At 38.8% G+C, this 26,867-nt stretch overlaps 1 protein-coding gene across 1 annotated transcript in view; it reads left to right on the top strand.

Annotated features, from left to right (window-relative positions):
• DLG2 (discs large MAGUK scaffold protein 2) overlaps nt 1–26,867 on the top strand; it is a 1,459,931-nt gene that overhangs the window by 846,038 nt on the left and 587,026 nt on the right. Inside the window, exon 6 of the mRNA XM_023532491.1 lies at nt 24,979–25,140. Within this exon, the coding sequence (XP_023388259.1) occupies nt 24,979–25,140 (162 nt within the window). The remainder of the gene's footprint in view (nt 1–24,978; nt 25,141–26,867) is intronic.

The raw sequence follows: 26,867 nt of genomic DNA, 5'->3' as shown, positions 1-26,867 counted from the left end.
CAGTCCAGTAGGAGAGTCAGGCACGTTAATAAATGAATTATGTTTCAACATCTTAGAATTTAAACCGAGAGCATTGGAAAGCATAGGAGAGAGAACATTGGCTTCCTGGATGGAAGGCTTCACAGACAATATAACATTTAAACAGAGTCTTAAAAGAGAGATGGCAAAATGACAGCCCTCAGACAATAACCAGCCCATTGATGAGATATGTTTGATAGCATCTGGCATCATGAAATCTATAAGGCAAGAGTCTCGTCTGTGACAGGAGGTTATTTGATTCTCACTCACACAGTGGTTGCAAAAATAAGAAACAATGCAAATTACTTAGCACAGTACCTAAAACAGAATAAGTGATCAGGTAAGGGTAGCTATCATTCGTATTATCAGCCACACCTATTGAACTATATGTATTGCCATTTCCTGCTACATTCTCTAAATGTCCAGTGTGCTTTTTTCTTCATGACTTATGTTATGGCTATAATTAAGTAGGGATGTATGCGTTTAATATCTGCCTTCCCTACCAGACTATAAACTCCATGAGGGCAGGGAATAAAATTGTTTCGTAGATTATTGTATTCTTAATATCTAGTAGAGTGCCTAGCTCATTAGAGATGCCTAATAATTATGTTATAAATAATGAACAAAATAATGATAGGAAGACGCTAGTAAGGAATGGTCTCTCATTAGGAAAATGCAATGTCAAATCATATGAAAAAGCATGAGTACTCTAACTCCAGAATATCAATTTATTAATTTTCCTTCACAGAAAAGGAAGGCACCCGAACCTCTTGGAGTAGTAAGTACTCCATCTGAAACTCAAGTTCAGCACTCTTCTCACTCTCAACCTCCCACACTCTCACCCATAAATTAGCCTCAAAGGGAGTAAGTAGTACATAGATGGCCAGAGAAAATAATTCTGTGATTTTTCTGCTGCTTTTGACACAAAAATGTAGATTTCATTCATTTTATTCTATCTCTCCACAACCCTTAACATTTTATAAGATGACCCCTCTTCTCTTTCAACAAATTTGCCACATCTCATGTAAAGTTTATTAGAGAAGCCCATTCAGATCCCTTGAGGCTTCATTACTTTCCAAAGTCATGATGATGCATTATTCTGAATAAAATTAAGTTCTACTTCTTCCAATTAACAACAGATGATGAAAACGCCTGCCAGTTCTGTTGCCTTTCAGCTGGGTGTTTTTGTCTTGCTTGGTCATTTGTAAAATGTGAGTCCTCTTAATGGGGACCTAGTTATTCACTTGAATTAATGAGTTTCAGCTGAATTAATAGTGCCTAGCGCACTGTGGGTATTCAATAATAGTCAACAGCAATTTATATGCTGACTTAAACTTGTTCCATTTGAGATTGTTGGCTAAAACCAATATAATGTGGCTTTCCTACTAGATTTGACTTAAAGAAAAAGATCATGTTCCCAGATTTGGAGCCGACACTATATACAGTCCTGTAGCTGCTGCTCTTTTCTGAAAGTGTCTGAAAGGATTCTATTACAACCGTTGGGGTGAACTTCCTGTGTGTTCCCAGCAAGTACATAAAGTCCTCCAATATATCAATATAAAACTTTCGAGATTTAGATTCTTCCTCTTAGAAGACTATCTGGCACAGAGAAAGCTGTTATCAAAATAATAGCTAAAAATCAATAGAAAGAGCATATCACAAATAGTAATTTCAGGCATAGCCCATTTCCTTGTACCCATTAGGCACTTAATAACTATTAATATAGTGAATTTTAAATTAAAATGACATAAAAATTCTAAAATAATTTGAAATAGACAGAAACTTGTCTAGGTCCAAACCCAAGGAGACAATGTGAAAAATTACTGATCAGGAAAAGAGTTATGCTCACAGGGCTAAAGAGGTGAAGTTAGCAAGTTCAGATCACAGTGTAGCATATGGTACCGCGTGCCTTATGGCACATATTTGCATGTTGAAGCTTTTAATTAGAAGGAGTTACAATTCCACTGAGATCCTTATAGCTCCAGACTGAGAACCTTAAAAAAAAAAATCAATATTGTGTGTTTGTTAAATTATAACCTTTGTGGGAAATCAATATTATATCTGCTGAGAGAAATATTTGACATGTCAACTGAATTATGAAAACTCAAGCCAACAGCTAAACCTAATGATTTATATAATCACAATCATTAAGTGAAGTACTTTATTATATTAGTATATTATACTGATTTACATATGCACACATTACTTGGGTCTCTAATTTTTTACTGAGCTCCTCAACTCTCCTTGACTTAGCTCCTCATGGCAAAAGCAATATATCCTACCTCTTGTGGACAACTCAGTGTTTGTTTACTTTTAAATAATTTTCCTTATAAGAACAGTAACAGTAGTAATAGATAAAAGTTCTAACACTATCAGAACTATTTTAAGTACTGCACATACCAATGAAAAATATAAATTCCTTAAAATTAAAATATTCACCTTAATACAATATTCATTCATTCATTCATTCAGCAAGCTGCTCAACATTCATTGAGACCTACCAGCTGGCCAGGCATAGTGCAAGGCATTAGGATAAAATCAAAGAAAAATTTCTTATGACTCTCTGTTGGTTAGTAACACACATTTGGTGGGGCGAGAGACAAAAAGGTAAAAATGTCATAATAAAACATAACAGTTCTAATGGTAGTATAGAAAAATGTTTTAAGGAGCTTAAAGGAGTCATAGGTAACCGCTGGGGGAGGCCCTGACATCTTCAGAAGGGTGGTATTGCAACTGAGACTTAAATTTGAGTTTCAATTGAATAGGTGGAAAATAAATGGAAAGGTCTTCAAAGACAAAAGCCCTTACCATGTCATGCAAGTGTGAACAGCATGGAACACAGATCTGGGAGAAATTTGATGTAGCGAGATCAGGCCCTGAGAGTTGGAATGTGTAGACAGAGAGAGTGGGGAGGAAGTAAGAGAAAATTAAGTTAGAAAAGTAGGTTCAAGGCAGTTAGTGGTAGGTATTGCATGTCAGGTAAAGGAGTCTAGAATGCATGCTGTAATTACAGGGAGCCAAATAAGCAGAGCAGTGAAAGTTTCAGAATTTTCTATAAAAAGAAAAAAAGGCTTCTGATGACTCTTTTATAGAAGGGAGAAACTGAAAGATTTAAAGATGTTACAGTATGCAAGAAGCATGTGCATTATATCCATGAAAAATCTACTAAGGAATAAATTCTTACTTTATGAACTTTCAAAGAACAGTCACTTTCACTAAACCTCAGCATTGAGCTTTAATCTTGAGGATGCTTAGCTTGCCACCTTGTGGCTGAAGGAGGATCCTATTTAATCTGAGAAATAGTATTTATTCACATTTATTTTATCTCAAGTATTTGAGGTAAAAAAGAAGCAAAAAGATGACAGAACAAATATTAATTATTACAAAAGCCAAAAATCTTAGAATGATCCTTGACTTCTTTGTCTCTTTCACTTCTCACGTATAATGTATCTTTAAGCCTCATTGACTGGGTTTTCTGAATAGATCTGATAGCTATCCAGGTTTGAAATGTTTTCCTTGATAACGCCAGGTTTTTATAGAGGATGTGCAACAATCATAGCTCTTATATATTGCTGGCAGGGTGTAAAATGGTATATTTATGAGTATAGAAACAACCATTTTGGAACAATTTGGTTATCTAGTAAAGCCGAAGATGCATTTACTCTATGATCCAGAAATCCCATTCCTAAGTATATGCCCTAATAGGATTCTTATGTATGTGCACCAAGAAACGCATACAATAATGTTATAGCAGTATTTTTATAGTTTGGTTTTTCCAGAAAGGAAAATGATTTTTTTAAAAAATAGCCCTAATGTCCTTTGGCAACAAAATGCTACATTGCAGTGTACTTTACAAATGACATGCGGTATAAAATTTTTAAAAAATAAAAAATAAAAATATTCTAAAATTAAAAGACAAAACATCTTTTAAGGGATTGGCTACATGATTTTGGGGGTTGGCAAGTCCTAGATCATAGGGTAGATCAGCAGGCTGGAGCTGAAGTAGCATTCTATTAAGTGAGATTTTTTTTCTGAGGAAACCCCAGTTTTGCTCTTAAGGCCTTTCAACTGATTGGAAGAGGCCCACTGTGGTTAACGAGGGTAAGCTTTACTTAAAGTCAACTTATTGTAGGCATTAACCACAGTTACAAAATTCCTTCACAGAAACATCTAAACTAAATAATAAGATACTAGAGTTTAGTCAAGCTGACACATAAAACTAACCATCACAGATCTATATCTATGTAGTAAGACCATTGAGAAAAGCATGTAATTGTGAGCACAAAACTTAGCAGTTACCTCTGGGAAGAGGGAGGTGAATATGACTAGGGATGTCTATCCAGGGGGTTCTACTCTATTTACAATATTATTCCACTTTTTAAGCTGGAGGACAGTTCCAAGTGAGTTTGCTATATTATTCTTTATAGTTTGTATAGCTATATTTATTTTATATATATATCTGATATAAATTGTCTATGCATGAAAGATTTCATAAGGAATTTTAAATATAATTTTAATGAAAATACAAAATAATTATCTTCTAAGAATGTAAGGGTCCCCCTGGGGAGTTTGGGCTCTTCTCTCTGCTCTCATGTGCTCGAACCATTTAAGGCTGCTGCTATGATCCTAAATAGAAAAAATAGTCAAGATGAAACATTTCTAACTTGGTGTTAGGCCAATGCTCAGGTTTTTTAAAAACAGTGAAGAGGCCATTTTTGACAGAAGACTGACATCGAGTACCTGGTACCCGAGACAGGTTACGTACAGTTGCCTAAAGTTCACCTGCTACTTGACCTATTCCTCTTTCCTCCCAGACGAAAAGATGGGCCCAGTGAGAACAGATTCCATCAGCAACTGTTATAAAGTTTATTTTTTCATTACTTTTTTTTTTCTCTTCAGAGGAAAGATGTTGGAAGGTTGAAGGAATGAGATACGTGGGGATCTGGAATGTTTTTGAGGATGAGCAAGTAAGAACATGGAGTCTATAGGGCTTGGATGCAGCCTCCTTTTATAGGAAATTCAGTGGCAGAGCTCACTGCCCTGCACACTGCTACCTGCCTGACCCAGGTACTAGCATGTGTCCTCTAAGAGCCTCCCACTGGTCTCCACCCACTTTTATTTTCTCCCGCTTCTAATTCATTCTCTACTGGCCACCAGAGTGTCGTGGGAAAAAACACATAACATAAAATTTACCATCTTAAACAATTTGGTAATGCTAAGAATATTCACATTATTTTATAACCAATCTCCAGAACTTTTTTATCTTGCAAAACTGAAACTCTCTATCCGTTAAACAACATCTTCCCTTGCCTCTTTTTCCTCAGCCCCTGGCAATCACTTTTCTACTTGCTGTTTCTATGCATTTGACCACTTTAGAAACCTCCTATAAGTGGAATCATACAGTATCTATTTCTCTGTGACTGGATCATTTCACTTAGTATAATATCGTTAGGGATTGTATCACGTTACAGAATGTCTTTCTTTTTTTAAGGCTGGATAATATTCCACTGTATGTACATACCACATGGTATTTGTCCATTCATCTGTTGATGAATATTGAGATTGCTTCCACTTTTTTGCCACTCTGAATAATGCTTTGGGTATACACCCAGAAGTAGGATTGCTGCATCATATGGTATTTCTATTTTAATAATTTTGAAGAACTTCCATGCCATTTTTCCATAGTGGTTGGTTGCATCATTTTACAATCTCATTAACATTGCAAGAGTGGGCTTTTAAAAATATAAATCAGATCACATTACTTTCCTATTGAAATCCTTTGTGCCCTTCCCGTTTTTCTCAGGATGGGGACCTCAGTCCTTCCTAAGACCTACAAGGCACTGTGTGCTCTGCCCCCAGGTTACCTTGCTGCCTCACATTGCACTTCACTGGCCCTTCTTTAGAAAACTCTGTCAGTCCTAGAACTCACCAAGCTCTTTCCCAACTCAGAGTCTTTCATGGTTCTTCCTTTCATTTCAAATGTGGTCTGCCCAAATCTTTACATAAAAATTCTCTTATTCTTCAAGATTCAGCTTTTACATATCATTTTAGAAAGTGTTCCCTGACCTCCTCTATTGAATAAAGTTTTTCCTTTGTGCTTTCTTGGAACATTTTCACATTTTCTTGACTATCTGAGATTATTTTATTTATTTTCTAATTGTATTTCGTCAATCACCTCTTCTAGAAAGAATGTTTCCTAAGAGAAAGAATTCTGTCTATCTTGTTTATTATTGAATTACAGCAGCTAGTGTACAAAATCAACCTACAGATTATTCTGCGCTACAGGATGAATAAGCCCTACCCAAATTAAGAAGGGGATAACTATTTTTAGGCTAAAGAGTGACATGTTTGAGAAGCTTCACTATGATGGTTAATTTTTAATATCCAGAAAAAAAATATTTACTGAATAGTTATAAGGAAGAAGAAGATAAACACACAAAAGTAGAACTGCAACCATGAGCTAAATGAACTGATCAGGTCCAAATGGGTCAGAAGTTGCTCATAGCTTTTAGAGCTAAGTTTTTTATGTTGAATGGGGAACGTGCACTAGAAAACCTCGTTTAGCTTTGCCAAGTCTACAAATATACGAAAGTCCAATCTATACAACAGTCTAATCATTCAGACTCTGTTCTCATGGATGATAAATTTATCAGTTATATTTTAGATTTTGAATTGGCTATTTATCCCAATTATTCTCCAAAATTCTCTGAAAATGTTAGTTCCGTGTTGCAAATTTTAATGAGTGTGACAAGTTTATTTATATTGTAGTACATAAGTGGTATACCCTTTTGTTAAGATTTCTATGGCCCAGAATAAATTTAATTTCAATCTAACACAATGTTTAAGACTCTGCATAAAACCCTCTGGAGCAAATATGTGAGAAGGACTCTGCCTTCAATCATTTTGATATCTTAAGAGAAAAAGTTATTCTCTATTATCACTCCTGACTTTGAACCTACCATTCCTTTGCCAATACCCTTCCTATCTTTTTGCTTAATGCCTTTTTATTATGTAAGAGAAATCAGGGTGTCTTATTCCCCAGGAAGCTGTCCCTTTACATTCCCAAAGCTAGGTGAAGCACACCTCCATAAGAACCTGCGTATAGTATGCTTTAATGTGGTATTTCATCAATTTTAAGGTGCACTTTTAAAATATTAAGCATCTCTGAAATCAAGATGTGTCTTACCAGTGATGTCTTAGGTTGATTAGTCAGTCTCAGCAACTGCAAAGGGAGCTCAGTGAAAGTTGGGATTGTGTTTTACCTCTAAATATTATCAGCATCTATTACAGTGTCTCAGTAACTCATTGTGAGTGCTTCATAAAAGGATAGATAGATATTTCCAACCTGTGTTTCAGGGAGTATAATTCAAGGCAGAGGAAGAGCATAAGACAGGAAAGTGGGAAAAGATGAGGGAGACTTCAGAAAAAAAAGTCGCTTGGCTAGTTTGAATGGAATGTGCTGGAATGTGCAAACAGTCATGCACCACCTAAAGGTGGGCATACATTCTGAGAAATGCGTCCTTATGTAATTTCGTTTTGGGGCTAACATCAGAGTGTACTCATAGAAACCTAGACTGTACGGCCTACTTCTGTAATTGCATGTGCTCTGCTTTCAAAGGACTAGCAACACAGTAGGTTTGTTTACACCAGCATTACCACAAACACCTGAGTAATTATGGTGTGAGCTTTTACAGGTGGCTTTTCTCTTTGTAATGCAAGTGCCTGACTTAAGGTTTAATTGCTGAGGCATCCCCTTCAAAGATGACTATCTCAAATAGACACATTGCCAGCCACTAGATCAATAACCAGGCTGCCTCTCTCACTGAGCCTCCTTTGTTTTAGAGGGCTTGGTTGATTTCAGTAACTGACCACTTAGGTTACTTTTCTTATCTCTTCCCGGGCTTTAAATTCCCACTCTTACATTTTAAATTCACCTGTAAAGTGAGAGCCCATGAAACTCTGTGCCCCACCCCCCACCCCAGTAGCAGCAGAACCACAGGCCCATTGTGCTCCATCCCTCTCGCCATGTGCCCGGCATCCCTGGTATGCTCCAGGGCCTGTAAGTATGAAACCTTTTTTCTTCACAGTTTCCTATTGGTTGTTGCTGAAAGGGGTCTTTCAATCGTAATGAAACCCGTGAGAGTCTGTCCAGTTGTAACATTGGTTTAGAAAGACGAGATGTCTGTGGGAAGCTCTCGAGGCCAGGTGAGTGCCCCCAGGCATTTCTAGCTGATGGCATTGCTATCACTAGGCCAGAATGCATTGTGATACTACATAACCACAGCTACAAGATCACTAAGTGATAGGAATTTTTTAGCTATATTATAATTTTATGAGATTCCCTCTATATGCAGTTTATCTTTGACCGAAATGTTCTTATGGGTAAAGAAGCACAGTAAGAGATAGGACTTTAAAGAAGTTGGGAGTGACATGAATACTGTGCCAAAGTGTCCATATTTTATTCTGGAGCAGTAGCGAACTACTGAAGAGCTTTAAATGGGTGACTGAAATGGCCAAAGTTGTGCTTAAAAATGTATCTGGGGGTGATTTGTTGAATGACTGACTGATTGATGAAGAGAATGCAGATAAAAACCTAATTACTAGGTTGGTAGTAATCTAGGGAAGAGACAAGAGAACGAAATGTTAAATTAAGCTATGCTTAGAGACTGCAATGTGCTAATGAGCCCTACGGCCAGGTCATGAGGAAACCTGCAGAACACAGGAAGATTTCTGCTAGGATTGCTAACAGCCCATTTCCCCACACTGTAAAGGGAAAATGGAAAAACAGACTCTTTAAGTGGCACCCTGCAAAGAATAAAATAATTTATTTCCTATGGCCAAAATCATGGGGAATTTATGAGTTAAAGGCTGGGAACTGCCAGCAGGCCTTTTGGGCTACATATTCTTAACCTTTTTTCGCTAGTACTCATCTTTTCTTATGGTATGCCATATCAAAGGAAAATGGGTAAACAAAGTCTTTAAGCTGTCATTCACAGAAACTAAAGAATGATTTGTAAACTGAATTCCCCAGCACTCAGGTCCCTCTTGTTAATGGAACAAAAGAGGTCCATTTCCCTGGGCACGAGTTAAAGAGATACCTGCAGTTCTGCAGCAAGGAAAGTAAGGATTTAGTTCAGTAAGTTGAAGTTCTAGAGATGTAGGTGAGCTATTCCTCTCAAAAACCTGGCTCCCTGGGTGTCTGGGGAGTACAGATTATACTGGGAAAATCAGTCATTATGGGATTTCGGGTAATTGGTCATTGTGTTCAGTTCTGGAATCAGCCTGGAGCTATCCTTTCTGGTCCCCTGGTCTCCTGGCCCCCTGGCCCCCTGGCCTGTGGAGTTGTTGTTCTGCCTAGATGGGCCTGGGGCTGAAACACATCTAAAGCTATGATGTTAACCTTAGTGTAACCAAAACTTATTGTCCCCATGACTATAGACCTGAGTCTTTTATGTCCTAAGGCTTAATGATTAAAAAAACAGCATACAGGGAGGGAGGGTGGAAAAAGGAAATAAGTCGTAATGCCATTATCTCGTCAAAACCAGCTTGAATCAGAAAAAAACTATATTAAAGAAATGAATTGAAGTTTGTGTGTGGTTACACTCTCAGTGTCTTTCTCTTGGTTCCTCTCAGTGCCTTTACTCTGTCTCTCTCACTATCCCCGTCTCTATTGCTTCTGTCCCTCTGAGTCTCTCTTAGGCTCTCTCACTCTCTGCCTCCAAGAGCAGACCATGCTCTGTCCGTGGAGCGTTACCCCTTCTCTAATAAACTTTCTTTTTGACTCAGACTTTAGGGAGCATTTGAATTCTTTCTTGGCGCTCAGCCAAGAACCCTCTTCTCTCTTCGTGCAGGTCTTGAGTTTCCCCTCACTCTGGTAATGTTCCCTGTCCTATATCAGTATTATTCTTTTAATAAACATTTATTCAGCACCTATTGAATACCTGACTTGGGTGCTACAGCAATAAATGAGACTCAGACTTTGTGTTCAGTAATCTTGCAGGCTATAAAGGTAAACGATCAAATAAACAGACAAAAATTCTAAACTAAAAGTATTCTGTGTGTGCACGGGTTGCTATGAGTCCTGACCCCAGTCTGTAGTTAGGGTACAGATGATGTTTTAGAACAGAAAGAGTTCATCTACCAGGTGGTAGCAGAGCCAAACACTAAACACCTAGAATTGCAGGGGAGAAATATTGACTATTTTATTGATGAATGGCACCATTCAGAAGAATGGGAAGCTCATGCTGAAAAGCTCGTACTCTCCAATGGTGTGTAGGGTGCAGATTATACAGGGCAAAATCACAGAATTTCATTGGTTAGGAGTTTAGGATTGTGTTGGGAGCTGATTGGTTGGAGGTGAGGTAAAAGTAAGAAATCATTTCTTCAGGTCTTGAGGACAATTCTGAGGTCTTTTCCATAGTCCCTGTGTCTAGTGTCATGGGAAAGTAGCCAAGGTGTCTTTCCACCTTAGGGCTGAAACATAACTTAGGTCAAGATGTTATCTTGAGCCTGCCATCTTGACCATAACTTAGGTCAAGATGTTATCTTGAGCATGTCAGGACCTCTTAGTCAGGTTGGAGCTATTGTCTTCTGCTGCCTGGGCATTGCTGATTATCTGGGGGAAAGTCTAGAACTCTAAAGGGTGTGTGTGTGTGTGTGTGTGTGTGTGTGCGCGCGCGCGCGCGTGTGTGTGCATGCATGTAGAGAGAGATGATTTCTAGAGCTAGGATTTAAAACTAAATTTAATCAAAGTCATAAGGACCCTTAGTTTCAATGACAAGGGAATTGGATCAATCAAGGAGGTTCTTGGGGGGAAGTATCATCTTCGCTGAGCCCTGAAGGTGAAGAGATGGCAAAAAGACACCAGGGATGTAGCAAATGCAAAGTCCTAGAGGTGATATGATACTCTGAATTACAAATAATTCAGAATGGTGAACCTATAGGTTGTCGAGGATTGGGCTGGGAAAGATGGAGAGGTGAGGAGGGGAAGGCTGGTGTGTTGGAGTGGGGAGAGGCACAACACGAGGTTGAAAAGGGAAGTAGGAGGCAAGTGTGATACTCTGGGGAGAGGACCAGGACCTGATGGGGCAATGGAGATTTAAAAAAAAAACCAAAACACACACACACACACACACAAAATGAGAATCCCTGCTAAAGTAGAATCTATATAACTTAATATAGACTCATTTACCTGGCAAAATGTACTAAATCTCTCCTACATGCCAGAGGCCTACTGAGATGCCTACAACCATAACATCATCACTACCTTCATCAAATAGCTTTCTATCTAATGTGAATTTTTTTTTTCACATTGACTCTGATATTAAGTGTCATGTTCTGCCAGCTGAGTTATGTTGACCCTACTCTGGAAGTTATGAGAAGGGAAAGATGCTGAAGGATCATCTTTATCTGCGTAGTTTTGTATTTGGGTGACTAGGAAAATAGCAGTGTCATTAACTAGGTTATTTCTATTTATAGTCTCTCCCAATAATTGGATTCTATGGCTCAGCAGTGATAAAAGGAAGCTTGCAGAACTTGACTTTTAAACCAAAGGACCAAAGTACGTACCACACTCATGAGAGATACCTGAGTCAGAGAATAAGAAATGCACAATACCTGAGAGACAGCATAGCGCAGGAGTAAAGGTAAGGATTATAAGGATAGTGAGGCATGAATTAGCTTCTCCACTGATTGTGTGAAAAACTTAGTTTCTCTCTGCCTCTAACTTCCCATCTATAAAATGAGGAAAAAATAGTAACTAGTTTAAAAGTTCGTTGTGAGGATTAAATAAATTAATTCTTGTGAAGCATCAATACATATGCATGCCATATCATAGGCACTCATCTGAAAGGTGACACTGTCAGTTCACAGCAGGGTACCAGGACAAGAAAATGAGAAAACTTTCTAGGTTTTCTTCATTTGGGGCTTGCATCTTAAGGTTGTAGTAAGCACAAAATAGCATTCTATAATTGTGCATTCCGTTGCATATTCAAATACTTAGATTAAGTATAAAAAGCCCTTCTCAAATGAAGTATATTTTAATTGGAGATTAAACCACCATAACCAACCACAGATTATGAAGCAACATTATTTGAGGAACTATTACTATTTTTTGTGACAGTAGCTGGTTGCCAAAATAATCCTTTTGATTGGAGCCCACAGCTAATGAGCCCAGAGTCAAGGCCACAACTTCTGCCTTGATCCTTTACCTATTCCATGTTCTAATGTCACTGAGGCCGGCTCATCACGAGGGGCTCTGGGACAAAGGCAGCTCATTAGTGTGGTTAGATAGATCAAGCCCATTTGGACCACCACCAGAGACAATTTGGAATGCTTGCCCACTTGGACCACCTGGCATCTTCCCATGGAGAGGACAGCTATTTGACGTGTGCTGCTAGGTAAAGAAAGCATGCCGAGTGAAAAAGAGAATTCAGGCAAAAAATTATTTTACCTAATGTAACTAGAATTCAAGCTCTGAGAGGTAATAAATTTTTACCTTTTTTTTAAAACTGTATTTCTAGCACTTAAAATTTAGTGATTAGTACATAATAGGCTCAATACATATTTTATTAAATGAATAGATGGTGATACTTCTTATCAGGGATTTTACTTTCTATACTGTCACATTCCAACAGGCTGCCCAGGAAAAATAGGAGCGGGCACACAACCAGCCAGAAAGACTACAGAGGTGTTTTAGGTTCAGGTGAGCAAGTGGTCTAATCCTGAGAAGTCAAATATGGATGGAAGGATTGGGTAGGTGCTGATTCCACAGCAAATTCTGAGGTCCAGAAGCTCAAGAATAGCTTGAGTGAGCAATGGTGGTAAATTCAGCACAGGTGTCTGAGAATACTCTCTCTCTCTGCCTGCTGGACAGAAATAATAATCATAAGAAGAGGGGACCAGGAACCTTGGCCCAGGTGAAGCACTGAGTAAACACAATAAGATGGCCTCTCATACAGAAAAGAAGCTAAATCTTAGAGCAGTGGAGGCAAGGCCTTTGCAACTCAGTCTGCATTTTTCAGAGGGTTTATGCAGATTCATTATGATACTATGAGGCTTGTGATAGCATGGAGGAAGCCAGCTCCCTATAATAGTGGTAAGGTTGAGTTATATGCATGCATGTGTGTGTGTGTGTGTGTGTGTGTGTGTGTGTGTGTGTGTGTGTGTGTACCCTTATGATAATACTTAGGAAGAAAGTATATGACACTGACAGAAGTAGGAAGAGGCTTAGATTTCTTAAGTATCTAGCAGGAGTCAGGCCCTATGCCAAGACATTTATGCATATTACCTCATCAATTTCCCATAGCAACACTGTTATAAGTATTATTAACCCAATTTTACAAACGAGGAATCTGAGTTTCAGAGAGGTTCTGTACTTGCCTGAAGTCACACTGCTGATTAGTGTCAGGAAAAGAATTGAAACTCAAGAAACTGAGGTGCAGGGAATTTGTATCACTTGACTAAGCATTCAGCCGAAATACACATTTCATCTTTTCTGGGTACCAGCACACTGAGCAGAACACGCTTCTAGCTTTCGGCAGCGAATGACTATTACTCGCAGAAGCTACAGCAGTTACACAGCTGGTGGACTGAGTCAGACAGTGACTTCCCACAAGCTCTTACTGCCCTTGCTTGAATCCAGTTGCAATTATTCCTGGAGAATTATTCAGGCAGTATTTGAAGTTGCATTACAAATGAACAAACTAATTATCAAGTATGTTCCCAAATCATTGATTTTATTTCTTGGCATCAAAGCAATTTGATTTCAAGCTTTCTTCATTTCCAGCAAATTCTTTCCAGCTCTCTCCTCCATTAGTCAGCTGACTATCACCCTTGCATCCTTCCGTCAGCTCATAAAGTTAACACAACTAAAATTGGATAAAGTTTTTCCAGGGCTGGAGAATTTTCTCTCAACACAAAGCTTACAGCCCCACTGGACTGTCTCCATTACAACAGAATAAAAACTTGATTATGCCTTACATATTCTACCATGTTAATTATTTTTACTCTCCAAGTAATATATGTAACAAAAAATGAAAATAATCACCCAGAGATAACCAGTGTCAGCATAGTGTGTACTCTTCCAGACCTCTTCCTTGCCTTACGCACACTTGAGTGTATTTTACAGTGCTCATTGCGGCTGGTATTCTCATCAGTGTGTCCAGCTGCCAGCCTGGGTTTTAAAGAGTCTAGGGTAAGGTTACTTGGGATGGCCTCATTTATGTGTTGTGCTTCCTTAGTTGCTATAACTCAGTGCTGGCAGAGTGGGGGGAAGGAAGGTACTCAGTTCCCTTCTTGCATGTCCCAATTTTTCTTCCTTTCAGCTCTTTGCTCCAGAAAGCCGCCAGCCAACACTCCTTCCCACTTGCCTCATGCCCCAAACTTGAACTTCATTTCCCCAAAATAACCCACTTCATTACCTGTACTATAAAATGGACCAGTTTTCGCTTTATTACTGAAAACCTTGCAGGGTGCTGATCAGTAAGCAGATCTCCTATGGAATCCAGACAGGGTTCGTGGGTACGTGCTGCTTCCAGGATGTGCTAGGAGTGGTAAAGTGTGCAAGAGTCCAAGGAATTTACATTTCCACCAGGGCTAACTTACTTCATAAACATTCATTGAGCACCTATAGGGTCTCAGACAGAATGTTTGCTGCTGGTCATACAATAATAAATCAAGAAGTCTTTATGTTCCCCTGAGAAAAACAGATATGTACATACTTAAAAAAAAGAGGAATTCTCAGTGAGTCAGTCACGTAAGCACAGAAAAAGGACACTGAGCCAAACCTGGGTGTCCAGGGAAAGCATCTGAGAAGAAATGATAGATGAGTTAAGTTTTGAGGTTGAGCAATAGCCAGGTGAAAGACAGTCAGGGAAGTTATTAGAGGTAAAGAAGACATCAAGAGCAAAGGGTAGGGAAGAGATGTGTCATTCTTGTTCACTTTCGTATCCCTACTATTAACAACGTCTGGCACATAGCAAGTGTTCAATAAATTCTTGCTTTTTAAAAAAAATAGTATCATAGTAACATAACAGTAACTATAGTCACTGTGCTCTATATCATATCCTCATGGCTTATTTTATAACTGGAATAAATTCTCGTTGAATGAACAATGAGAGGAGACAGGAGTAGCGGGAGTTGGAATGGTCAGAGCAGGCTGAGTCGAGTGAAGACAGGTTGAGAGAGCCTGGAAGGTGTCCGAGCATTGCTGAGGGCATAAAGGAGGGCTGAAGAGTGTGTTGTGGGATCAGGAGAGCTGCGAGATTGCAACACAGGGTTTATATGTTATAGAGGGAAAAATCGTAATTTTGTGCTTTGAAGACATTGAATGCCCCCCAAAAAAGAGGGGCTATATATTTTTTTCCTTCAGTTAAGCATTTTTTATATTTCTAAAATATTTTATAATCAAGTAAAATAATCTAATGTTAGAATTAGATCATTATAGCTGATATTAAGTGACTACTTGACTACTTACTAGGTCATAGACACTCTGCTAAGTGCCTTCTATGTATTATTTTATTGGCCTTCTCAAAAATTCTTTGAGTTAAGTACTCTTCCTGTCTTAAAGATGAGAATATCAAGTCTCAGAGACTTTGATGAGTTGCCCCAGGTAATGTAATACATGATAGAACGGTGAATTGATTCCAGCAGTCTCTCCAGAACCTGTATTTACAACTGAGGTTTTAGAAAGTCATTCCAGTATGATGGCCAAAGAGAGGAAAGATGATAGACGTGTTTAGAGGGTACAGATGACCATTGCCATTCGTTTCCTTTGTGCTGACAGCATTAGCAGTGAAGAGTTCATTCTTTGATACTCCTTTTTTTTGATGACGGACTTGCAAAGTGCAAAGGACTTGAGAGTTCCAGAAAGGAGAGCATTAATATTGGTCAAGCATCTACTACGTTCCAGGAATACAGAGTCTCTCAATGCTTATAGTTCTATGAGGTATACCCTATAATTTTCAGTTTTTAGCTTCAGTCAACTGAAGGTCGGAGATGTCCAGCAACTTGACAGATGTCTCTCAGCTAGCAAGTGGCATAAGCAAGATTTGTACCCATGATTCTAATGCCAGGATTCATGCACATTCACTATATTGGGCTGTCTCTTGGAATCAGCCGGTTATACTGGTTTAAAACCCAGCTTTGCCATTTGTTTAACACGCCAGGGACTCTCCCATTCTCTCTTTTTTTTAATTTGGAAATTAGAGTGACAGTAATGTCTTTTTCTAATTCTTGAGGGACTTATTTAAGACAATGTTTCTGAAAGTACTTTGTAAATTGTAAACAGCATCCTCAATGTCACCTGAATGGGTGGCATCTTATACAAATTCATTTTACAATTCCATACTCATGATTTTCCTAGATTGTGGTCTGTGGTCCCAGTCTGACTTGCTCAGAGAGCTTAAGGAATATCTAATAATACACTTATCTCTTCTATGTGATCCTGGCCTCCCCTAGGTCTTGGGCCTAGTCCAGAGTTTTAGGAGAGAAAGCATGCATTTCCTATTATGCTACATTTCCAGCATTTCAGTTAACAGATGGAGGGCAGCACTGAGCTAGAGTAAGTTCTCTCCTGATTATTTAAATCATCAGTTCTTTAAAAAGGATCTTAAGAGCCATTAAATATTCATGAAAGCATCCTTCTTGGCAGCTCCTCCACTGTAGGTAATTACAGAGGGTTTAAAATATCTGACGTTGCTTGGAAGCACACAGAGCTCTGTCAGCTGCAAGCAGACAGCTGATTTGTAATTTAATTAACATCCTGGCTTGTCCTGTTCTTTGTGGCAAAAAGCGGGAAAGTATTTCCTTTCATTTGTGAGTTTTGTTTCAAAAAATTCAAATGGAACACCTGGGAGAGCTTTTCATCTCTTACATCAGTCCTGTTACTTGCATCCTGTTCTAACTCTCCCTGCCCCAAATTCCTCTTTCAAGTGTTCTTTGGGCCAGCTGTACTGCTGATGGTGGGTCATTTTTTTGAAGGGTAACTTCGCTTTGGGAGATTTGTGTGCCATCAGCTGTCAGTGAGCTTCTACCCACTGTTATTGGGCCTTTGAGTAATGGGTTTTGAGGAGAGATTCGGCTACAGACTACTTGACTCATTCGTGAACATTGACAGAGCCTGTTATGTACATGCGACAGGCACCAGAGGGCAGCAGTGAACCACGCTGGCAGAGTACCTGGCCCTCGTGGAGGGTTCAGTCCAATGAGGGAGGCAAACATTGAGTGATCACAGAAATAAGTGTAAAATAAAACATGATGAGTTTTAAGAAAAGTAAGTAGAGGGTGCCCTGAAATCCTGTGAGGCAGGGAGCAGTTTGGTGGGAGAAGAGAAGCCAGTAGGTCTCCTTGAAAATTAAGTGTGGTGTGGTTTATCTTTTTTTGTCCTCTCATTTTCCTCCTATTAACACCTCTCACACCCAGATTGCAACGTACATGTCACTATTCTGGACTAATTAATTGGGATAGCAGCCAGAAAGGATGAGAGGGGAAAAAGAACCCTGCTTCAGTCAAAGTAGCATTCAGAGAATTTATTTCGAATCAAAGAAATGCATATAAATACTGATCTGATTACTGAATTAACCACTCTTTACCTTCTTTTTTTTTCTCTTTTTGAGCCATATTTTCTTTCCAGAGGGAGAGGCAGTGAGTTGGAGAGAGGATGCAATAGGTATAGTAATTGGGATGGGTCACAGGTCACAGACAGACTAAGACATCATGGAAAAAGGATGGAGCTGGAAAGAGAGCTGTATGACTATATACTGCACAAGCTTCCAGTAGATAAAATTCCTAAAAAGAAATATCAGAGTGTTTACAGAAACGATATTCTTTAAAATAAGATGGTGCCTGGCCGGGCCTGGATGAGCTTTCTCTATTGTGGAAGTTAAACTGACAATCTTGAGAGGAAATAAAAACCCTTTCATTTCTATGTAGTTAATTTTTCCAGATAGCTTTTTTTACTCTTATTTTTCTCTGTTTTCTGAGCTGCAGTCACTTCTTCTTTATGGATCTTTGCAAGTCTATTGTTTATTTAATTTTCTAACCAATATCATGCTTCTCCTAAAATGTATGCTTCTGCCAAAGCATGTTTTTGAAACTAAGAGGCTTCCTTCAGCAGCAGCCAGTCAGGTCTGTTTGGCTGGCGTTCTGGCCTGACCACTCTGCAGGAGATAAGGGTAAATGGCAGGGGCCCTGCCCTCAAAGGACTTAGATTACACAAGGGGATGAGACTCCACTCCACGGAGAATGCCATTTGTCAATGTTGTTAACAAAAGCAGTGGAACGAAGAGGTTTTGAGCCTGTCCAAAATGTTAGGCTTTGTGTAAGAAACTGTAATCATTCCTTAAGTTTGTCCCTACTTCATAATGTTGGTTTAAGCTTTAAATGGGATACTTTTTAAAACCCTCTTAGAAAAGTGTTTGTGGATGGTATTCACTGTTATGTATTATAATATTACTTACCTCTGAAGAGCACACAAACATGTTCTGGTTCTCCTGGAGTTTCTGTGTTTTGAGTTTTCTCTCCCTCCCCGACTCCTACTCCCCGCTCACTAGAACAGTGCCAACTTCTGCTGCAAGGGGGAAGCAGAGGACTTTTTCTGTAGAAACAGGAAAAGACCCAGATTTTTACTTATGAGGCCTTGAAAGATTTGTTACTTCTCCCTCAATTATCATGCACTGGGCCAGCGCAGCACCATCTTACAGACTGTGCAAGAGACCCTCCTGTGATGGATTAGATGCAAGTAGGCTCCTGTGTTTGAATTCTGGGTAACTCAGGATGATTGTGACTCACACAGGCACCAGCAGAATGTAGTGAGCAGAATCTGGTCAGACTTCCTAACCTTTGTCCATCCATATAGGCGCCCTGGGTAGAAGAGGAGTATTGGAATGATTGTATGCAGGTTCAGCTGGGAGGGCTTTTTGATCGGTATGCCATACTGTTGCTCGGATTATTTAAATTTAGGTCAGTTAAAGTCCTATGTATTTTACTGTGTCAGTCTTCAGTGGGGCACTGGAGATGAATAGGACCCCGTCTCTGCTCACTTGGCACTTGAGGGCAAGGGGGAGAGATAGGCACATGGACAGGTCATTGCAGTGGCCATCCTTTTAACCTTAGCAGTCAAAGAGATGACGCCTTGTCTGATTAAAGTTTAATCCCCCACTCCCAGGCTCCTTCATCAGGCCTGAAAAAAGTTTGCCTGATGAAGGAGCCTGGGAGTGGGGGATTAAATTTTGGAAGGGTGAAGGGGATAGCATTCCAGAAGTCCTGAATGAAATGAGTTTCCCTAAAGACAGGAGAACATGAATAGTACATTGACTTTCCCTGTCTTCTGCCTCACTGCCATCAGAGCTGGGAGAGAAAGTATAATCTGTTTATACAAGTTCTTTTGCTCTGGAGTCCCCTCCCATGGACCCACCTGAAGAGAGGAAAAGAGGAAAGCACATATTTCAAAACAGAGATCCTCTTCAAATGGCCCTCCTTTTACACGCAATAACAGACCCCAAAAGGTGCCAAGAATGGCATTAGTACCTAATAGACAAGACCTATAAAGAGAGATGATCAGAATTGCCCAGAACATTAGAGCCAATTCTTAAATCTGGGTGTGACTTCTGTGGAGTTGTTTAATCTCTCTTGGTAGGTAACTATTCAGGATTTTCAAAATTATGTTTTATTGTATTTCCTGAAGATAAAGTTGGTCTCGAGATCTTTGGGTCCTAACCAGGTTAGAAGAATATTTAAGTGCTTTAACTCTAGAGTCAGACTAACGTGTTTGAATCCTGGTTTGCTACTCATGAGGTGTGTAAGCTTGGGGAAAAAAATGCCTAACTCTCCAAGCCTCAGATGAGAGAATAACAACACCTGTCTTTCAGGTACAATGATACAATGATGCATATAAAGCATTTAGCATAGTTTCTGGCACAATAAGTATAACTACGATTATTGGTTTTCATGTTGGCATGAATGTTAGGATTAGTATTTCTGATAACATTAATATTAGTTTAGTATTACAAAGAAAAAAATCGTTTTTGGTCCAGCCAAAGTTGAATCCAAGCAGAGATTCTGCTGTGCCCCATCAGGGAGATTTGTCTGGAGGCTTACATTTGAGTTAAATGTGTTACTTATTTCTCGCTAGTTCTTGTCACTTCTTGCAGAAAACTGGAAACCAAAAAAAAAAGAAAAAAAAGCGGGAGGAGACACAGCTGGTTGGCACCAGGGAGAGTATTGTTTAAGTCTTCTGGATGGTTCCCTATTGTCTACAATAGATAGCAGGATGTCTTTCAGCCTTGTCTCTTGCCATGCTCTCCCTCACATCCCAACCTCCATCCAGATCCTACGTCAGGTTCACCTGAAGTAGACCTAAAATGAGTATTAGTATGAGCATGATTTATGGAGGGCACTTCCCAAGAGAAGCCCTTCAAGGAGTGAGGTCAGCATCAAGTAGTTCTGCAAGAATGTGAGTTTAGATGCAGTCTAGCTTTAGGTTGATCCTATCAGGTGCTTTGAAATGTAATTTGCACCCCAGAATTTGTTTCACTTTGAGGTGTGGGAGTTGAGAGTTCTGGCATATCTCCCAGTCAGCATCTAAGAGAGGAGGAGGCTTCAATCACCCCAGGGCAAACTTTCTGAGAAGTATGCAGTTGAGTGTGTGGAAAGGATTTCCAAGGATTTGGGGAGGGAGACAAATGCACCTGCTAATATCCATTTCAATATCTTGCTGTTCCCTTAAAATGTCATCCTCTCTTACCATTTATCTCCTCTACACATTATTGTCTTTTCTTAGAATAGCCCTTACCTCTTTTTATTATCTTTCTAGATCCTGTTTCAAACTGGTAAGTTTGACCCATTTCTGCTCCCACAGAACTCTGTACTTACGGTCGTTATCACTATGTATCATGACTTTGCTGCATATATGTATAACTTACTTAATAACTTATGATCTTCCTGAGGTCAAGAACTGATTCTTATTCAGTTTACATTCTTAGCATATATTACTGAAGGAATGATGAGGAGGGAAATATATAATACTTAAGGATCTGATGTTCTTTAAGATCATGTCAAGCAAATGATGTGGTTGACTTTTTGCATTATGATCCTGAGCTCATGATGTTTTGCAATGAAACAGGTTGTATTTGGCAGCTAAAATACCTCTGTAGCTTAAGCAGCTGATACCCATTTCATCCATTTGTTCAATTGTCATTTGGAACTTTATTTAACAAATACTTATTGAGCATATGTGCCAGGCATTTGGCTAAGGGCTAGCAATATGAGGATAAACAAGACCTAAATGACCCTAATCCTCACAAATCTTATAGCCCAATGTAAAAGCAAACAAAACAAAAAAAAGTATAGAACCGTATAGCAAGATAAAAGTTGTGACTGGGGAAGCTATAAGAATACCTACAAAATCTCAGACTTGCAGTTCACAAATGCTTCCTAAAATGGAATGTAAAGGTTGAGGCCTAAAGGATCAATGAATGTTAAAATCAACAGTTCTTCTAATAAAATATTAATTGATTGGTTTTAAAGTCTAATTTTAATTTAAAGCCTTATCAGTCTTTGAAATGCATCTTAAATTTATAAAAATAATTAACTTAAAATAAATTCTTTGTGATACCACATAAGTTCAACTAAGTTTATTTCCTGTGTTCTGATAGTTATTTACCTCACAAATTCAGTGAGACGTACATTTTTATAAATGAAATCTTTCTCCAAACCAGCTGAATCCTACTGTAGAAATCCTTGAGAAGCCACAGTAATCATTTTAACTTTGCAAAATTTTACTTTGGGTGCCTTTGGATTTTTATGTTTCAGACTCTTATGAGTAACATGACTATGGCTTTACATATGTTAAATTTTAAAAAGCTTAAAAGTTTCCTCAAAAACCTAAAAATTGAATTACCATATGATCCAGCAATTCTACTTCTGGATGTCTTTCCAAAAGACTTGAAAGCAAAGTTCTGAAAGGATACTGGTATGCACATGCTCACAGCAGCATCCTTCACAATAGCCAAGAGGTAGGAACAACCAAACTGCCTGTTAACAGATGAATGAGTAAACAGAATGTGGTATATAGATATGATGGAATATTATTCATCCTTTAAAAAGAAATAAATTCTAACACATGCTATAACATGGATGAAGCACTAGCACATAATGCTAATTGAAATAAACCAGCAATAAGAAGACAAATACTGTATGATTCCACTGATATAAGGTATCTCGAGTAGTCAAATTCATAGAAATAGAAAGTAGAATGGTGGTTGCCAGGGGCTGGGGGAGGGTAAAATGGGAAGTTTTTGTTTAATGGGTAAAGAGTTTTAGTTTTGCAAGATGAAAAAGTTCTGGAGATCAGTTACATACCAATGTGAATATATTTAGTATTACTGAACCGTACATTTAAAAATGATTAAGATGGTAAATTTTATGATATGTGTATATTACCACAATTAATAAGAGTTTTAAAAATGGAAGTAATGGTTTTTTATATGTACTCTACAATCCCGAAATGGATGAGAGTGGTGAGATAAAAGAGTTTAGAAGTAATAGGGGCTCAGGTCATGTAGTGGTGTTAGGGGGTGGCTTATGGCAGGATAAGGAAGGTCGAGTTGTGCAATGTGGACTTTGGGATTCACAAAGGGTTTTAAAAAGAAGAACTTTATCAGTTTGTGATTCAGAAAGTTCCCTGGTGCAGTGCAGAGGATGGACGGGGAAGGGGCAAACTCCGCGGTAGTCTAGCGAGTCCAGAAGATGTTGCTGTGGTCCAGCTGAGAGCTGAAGAGAATCCGAATGTGGGTAGAGTAGTGGGTAGGTTACTGGTCGTGGGGGATGAGGACAGAGTAGACTAAAGAATTATTTAAGATATAAATTAGGCAGACTCAGTGATTTATTAAGTTGGCAGATGGTGGGTGTGGGCGACAGAGCGGATCGAGTCTGACTGACTCCTACTCTTCTGGCTCGGATGACTACATAGATGGTAGTGTTTCTCTGAGAGACAGTGGACGAGGGGGAAGAGGTGTGGAGGGTAGATGGGCTGAGAGCCAGAGACACTAAAATGGGCATGTGTATCGCATTATTCCACTCCCAATGAACACACAAGTGATCAAGAATGAACATTAAGCTCGACCCATGTTTCTCAGGCAGATTACCTTGCCAAATTATTCACAGGATTACGAAAAACAGAAGTATGGTATTTTCCAGTTTATAGAAATGCTCTGACCTCATTTTGTGATCTGCTCTCATTGAAGTGTTTTCTGCTAAGCTGCTGATTGAGTTATCAGACTTGTGTTTCATCTTCTCATGGGAGTTGGGGAGAAATTGATGATAGGTGAAAGGATTCAGATTTAAATCATCCCAGCTCTGATGCTCACTTGTTGGATGACCTTAGACAAGTCTCTTAACCACTCTCAGTGTTAGTTTTTTCATAAGTAGAATGAAGCATCATAGGTAAGAAGAATTGCAATGGAAGAAATAGATGAGAGTCCTTTGCAAACTATAGTCGAGATATTGTTAGCTGTAATTTTTGTTTTCAAACTAATAGTAAGCTAGGAAAATGGCAGAAAACTTCTCTGAAAAATACAAATAATGATAATCGACTTTTGAGTAAAAGTGGACAACAGATTGAATTGTCAACCCTGGGTGTTTCTTCTTATTACTGTCAGATTATGAGTCAGAGACTGATAGTTTATGGCCAAAAAATTATATTTTTTGCCCTAAAAATGAAGGAAATATAGGCATGATTTCGAAGGAAGACATGTTAGTAACCTGACATGAAAAGAAGTAACCATTGATGATAACAATAATGGGGTACTGGGATGAAGTTAAACATCACAGTTAAGCTTGTGATGGGGTTATGATGATGTCTGGGCCCCTGCCCCTAATACCCCTGTACCATTCACAGGGAACAAAGGCAAAGGAAGGCAAACTAACGTTTTACTAGCTGGGTTGTGAGTGGTGTGTAAACTTGTTTGGCGAAGTGACTGATGGTATTTAATGTGACCAACACCGTTTTACAGCCATCTTCAGAAGCAAGCTGACCACAAGTTAACATGGGAGAGAAGGCCCGTGTCACCTGAAAAGAATATTCTTGAATAGATAAGTGGTCCCATTAAGTTGTTTACTGCTTTGTATTAAAGAGCTCTTAACAAGCACATCCGTGCTCCCCACTCTGTTGTTATAAGCCACCTGTTTTAGCATGGTGCTACTTGGCTATACATAATAAGCTCTACCTCTTTTGGGTGAGGAGATCTAGCACCTTGGGGCTGCCCAAGTCCTTGATTTTATGTGTAAGTTCTCTTAATAAACTCGATGCACCTCTGGAGTTGTCAGCCTCTTTCTTAGGTCTCTCAGCCCCAGGAAATTTCCCCAATAAGAATATTCCCTGTTTACCTTCACCAATACTCTTGAAACAATGAGACTCAAATAAGACAGCTTCAAAGGAAAAGTTATGGTACAAGTATGAACAAAGCAAAGAGAGAAAGACAGGAAGCCAAGGTCAAGGCTGAAGATGGAGATTGACCCCATGGCCAGGGCTATGCTTCCTCAGACCATTCCTTATCCTGATCCTTTTCTTTCTCTACCAGCTTCCTTTGGTCTGCTTGGAAGACTCAAAGGACGGCCTTTGCCAGAGGCTGCTCTTACTATTACAGGCACGTTGACGGAAGATGATAAAGGAAAGGAAAAAAAAAAGGATCATTCACTGTCAACTTTCCATAGCTTTTAAACAAAGATAGTACTTTGTCAAGCAGAAACGAGTCATCAGCATTGGTCAGGATCGATGGTTGGTTCACTTTTGCTCGCACTTAACCTGGTTTATGGTGACCACTCAAAGAGTCTGCAGCAAAGACTTTGGTGAGATCAACAATAGGTACACATTGGGTCCTGTAAATAAAGTTAGCATATGAAGTTCAGAATGTACTCTTTGCAAACACTAATGCTTTTTTTCTTTCTTGTCTTTTTTCCCAGAAGTATCGATATCAAGATGAGGACGCTCCACATGATCATTCCTTACCTCGACTAACCCATGAAGTAAGAGGCCCTGAACTTGTGCATGTATCAGAAAAGAACCTGTCTCAAATAGAAAATGTCCACGGATACGTCTTGCAGTCTCACATCTCTCCTCTGAAGGTCAGTTTGATTGTTAGAGCTGGCAGCAGTGGTTGTCTGCATTGTTAAGTGAGATATTTACTGGCCTGACTAAATGAGGCTCTTTCAAAACACTACAGTGGCCATGGTTGCCAAAGGATTTTTCTGTAGTTTAAAGGGTTACCTGGAATACCTAGCACAGGTTAGTTGTTCTTATGGTTGTTTGAATGTCTGGAAAATCCTTTAGGTGCTGAGAATGGGCTGAGGAAAGAGCCAGGGGTGAAAAATTGAAAGGGAAAATAAGCTGTCCAGATATTTAAAAAGCTCAGGAGTACATCAAGGTTTTGTTCAGATTCTTTCTTTCCATCTCCATTCCTGGTCCCAGATAAAATAATGGAAGTAAATACAACATGATGATACCTAGTGATTGCCTTACCATGTAGACTGAAAAGGAAAATATGTGAGTTGGCTCATTAACACTTATATTTTATACTGTATTTCTTTCTATTTGGTGTTATACTTTTCCAACACTTTCCACCTTTTTTCTTTACTTTTAAACAATTTCTTATAAATGGTATTTTGACAAGAAGTGATGGTTAATGAGAGTGAGGATTTTCTGTGCTCCTTCATTGCAAATTACTCTGCTGTTTTCTTTGCTGATGCTATAGGATTTTGTGCTTTGGATAAAAATTTATAACTGTTGATGAAAGTTAAAGAAAAATGGAACTAGAGTCAATGATATGATAGAAGAAAATTGAAATGAAAAACAAAACTATCAAATAACCTAGGTTACTGCTAAAATATGTTTTTGTTTTGTTAGCCAGAACATTCACATCATCAGCACTTCCATATGGCTGTTTCACAATAAAAAATATAGCCATAATGGTGGCCCTGATGTTTTCTGGAACCTTATTATACCTTCCAAAATATCAAAGTAGGACTAACTTATGTTCAGTATAATTCCAAAATCTGGTACATTTGAAATACTCTGGAATTCTAAAATGTGTTATCAAATAAACTAGCTCTAGTTACCACCAATTAATTAACATATTAGGTTAATTGTAAACTTCCAGTAAATATTTTGTAATATGTAAAAATATGTAAATATTATGCCTCTGGAATTTATTGTTTAATTATTCCCAGTCTCTTTGGAAATCATTGAATGACATATGGGAATGTATATTTTTAACCCGGAGAAGAAAAAATTAAGGGGATTTACCTTCTTACACCTCAATGACTGTCATATGGAAAACACAATATAGGTATCACCTAGAAGGCAGAAGCAGAACCACTGTGCATAAGTAACGGGGATGTATATTTGTGAATATTATCAGACCACAACTCCTGACACAGCCATACCCCCCATAAACAGGAGTTCCCTGTCCCTAGAAATCTTTCAGGCCTACTGATGATAAGGCAGTGATATTGTAGAAAGGACTCTTTCTTCAGCAGGAGAGTGCATAAAATTGTTTTTGAGGTCCAGCATAACTGTAGGAATCAATGATTCTATTCTGTGGTCAAATGAATACCTTCTTTAAGGACCCTTCCACCTTTGCAAACAAACGCTCATTCTCACTCTGTTTTGCGTACTGACCAGTATAAATGGAGACACAGCAGAGCTGGGAGACTGGATTGCATTGAGAATATTTAAATTTCAGGATTTTTTTTTTTTTTTCCTGACTGGTTGAAAAAAATCCCTGTAAGGACCTCCATGGAGCCTTCCGTTTTTTCCTCCCAACTTGTCTTTGTCCCCTTCTTAGCACTTCCCT

This window comes from Pteropus vampyrus, unplaced genomic scaffold (assembly GCF_000151845.1).
Source record: "Pteropus vampyrus isolate Shadow unplaced genomic scaffold, Pvam_2.0 Scaffold84, whole genome shotgun sequence".
NCBI lineage: Eukaryota > Metazoa > Chordata > Mammalia > Chiroptera > Pteropodidae > Pteropus > Pteropus vampyrus.
The sequence above is the reverse complement of the archived record's forward strand: the minus strand, read 5'-3'. Positions and strand labels throughout refer to the sequence as shown.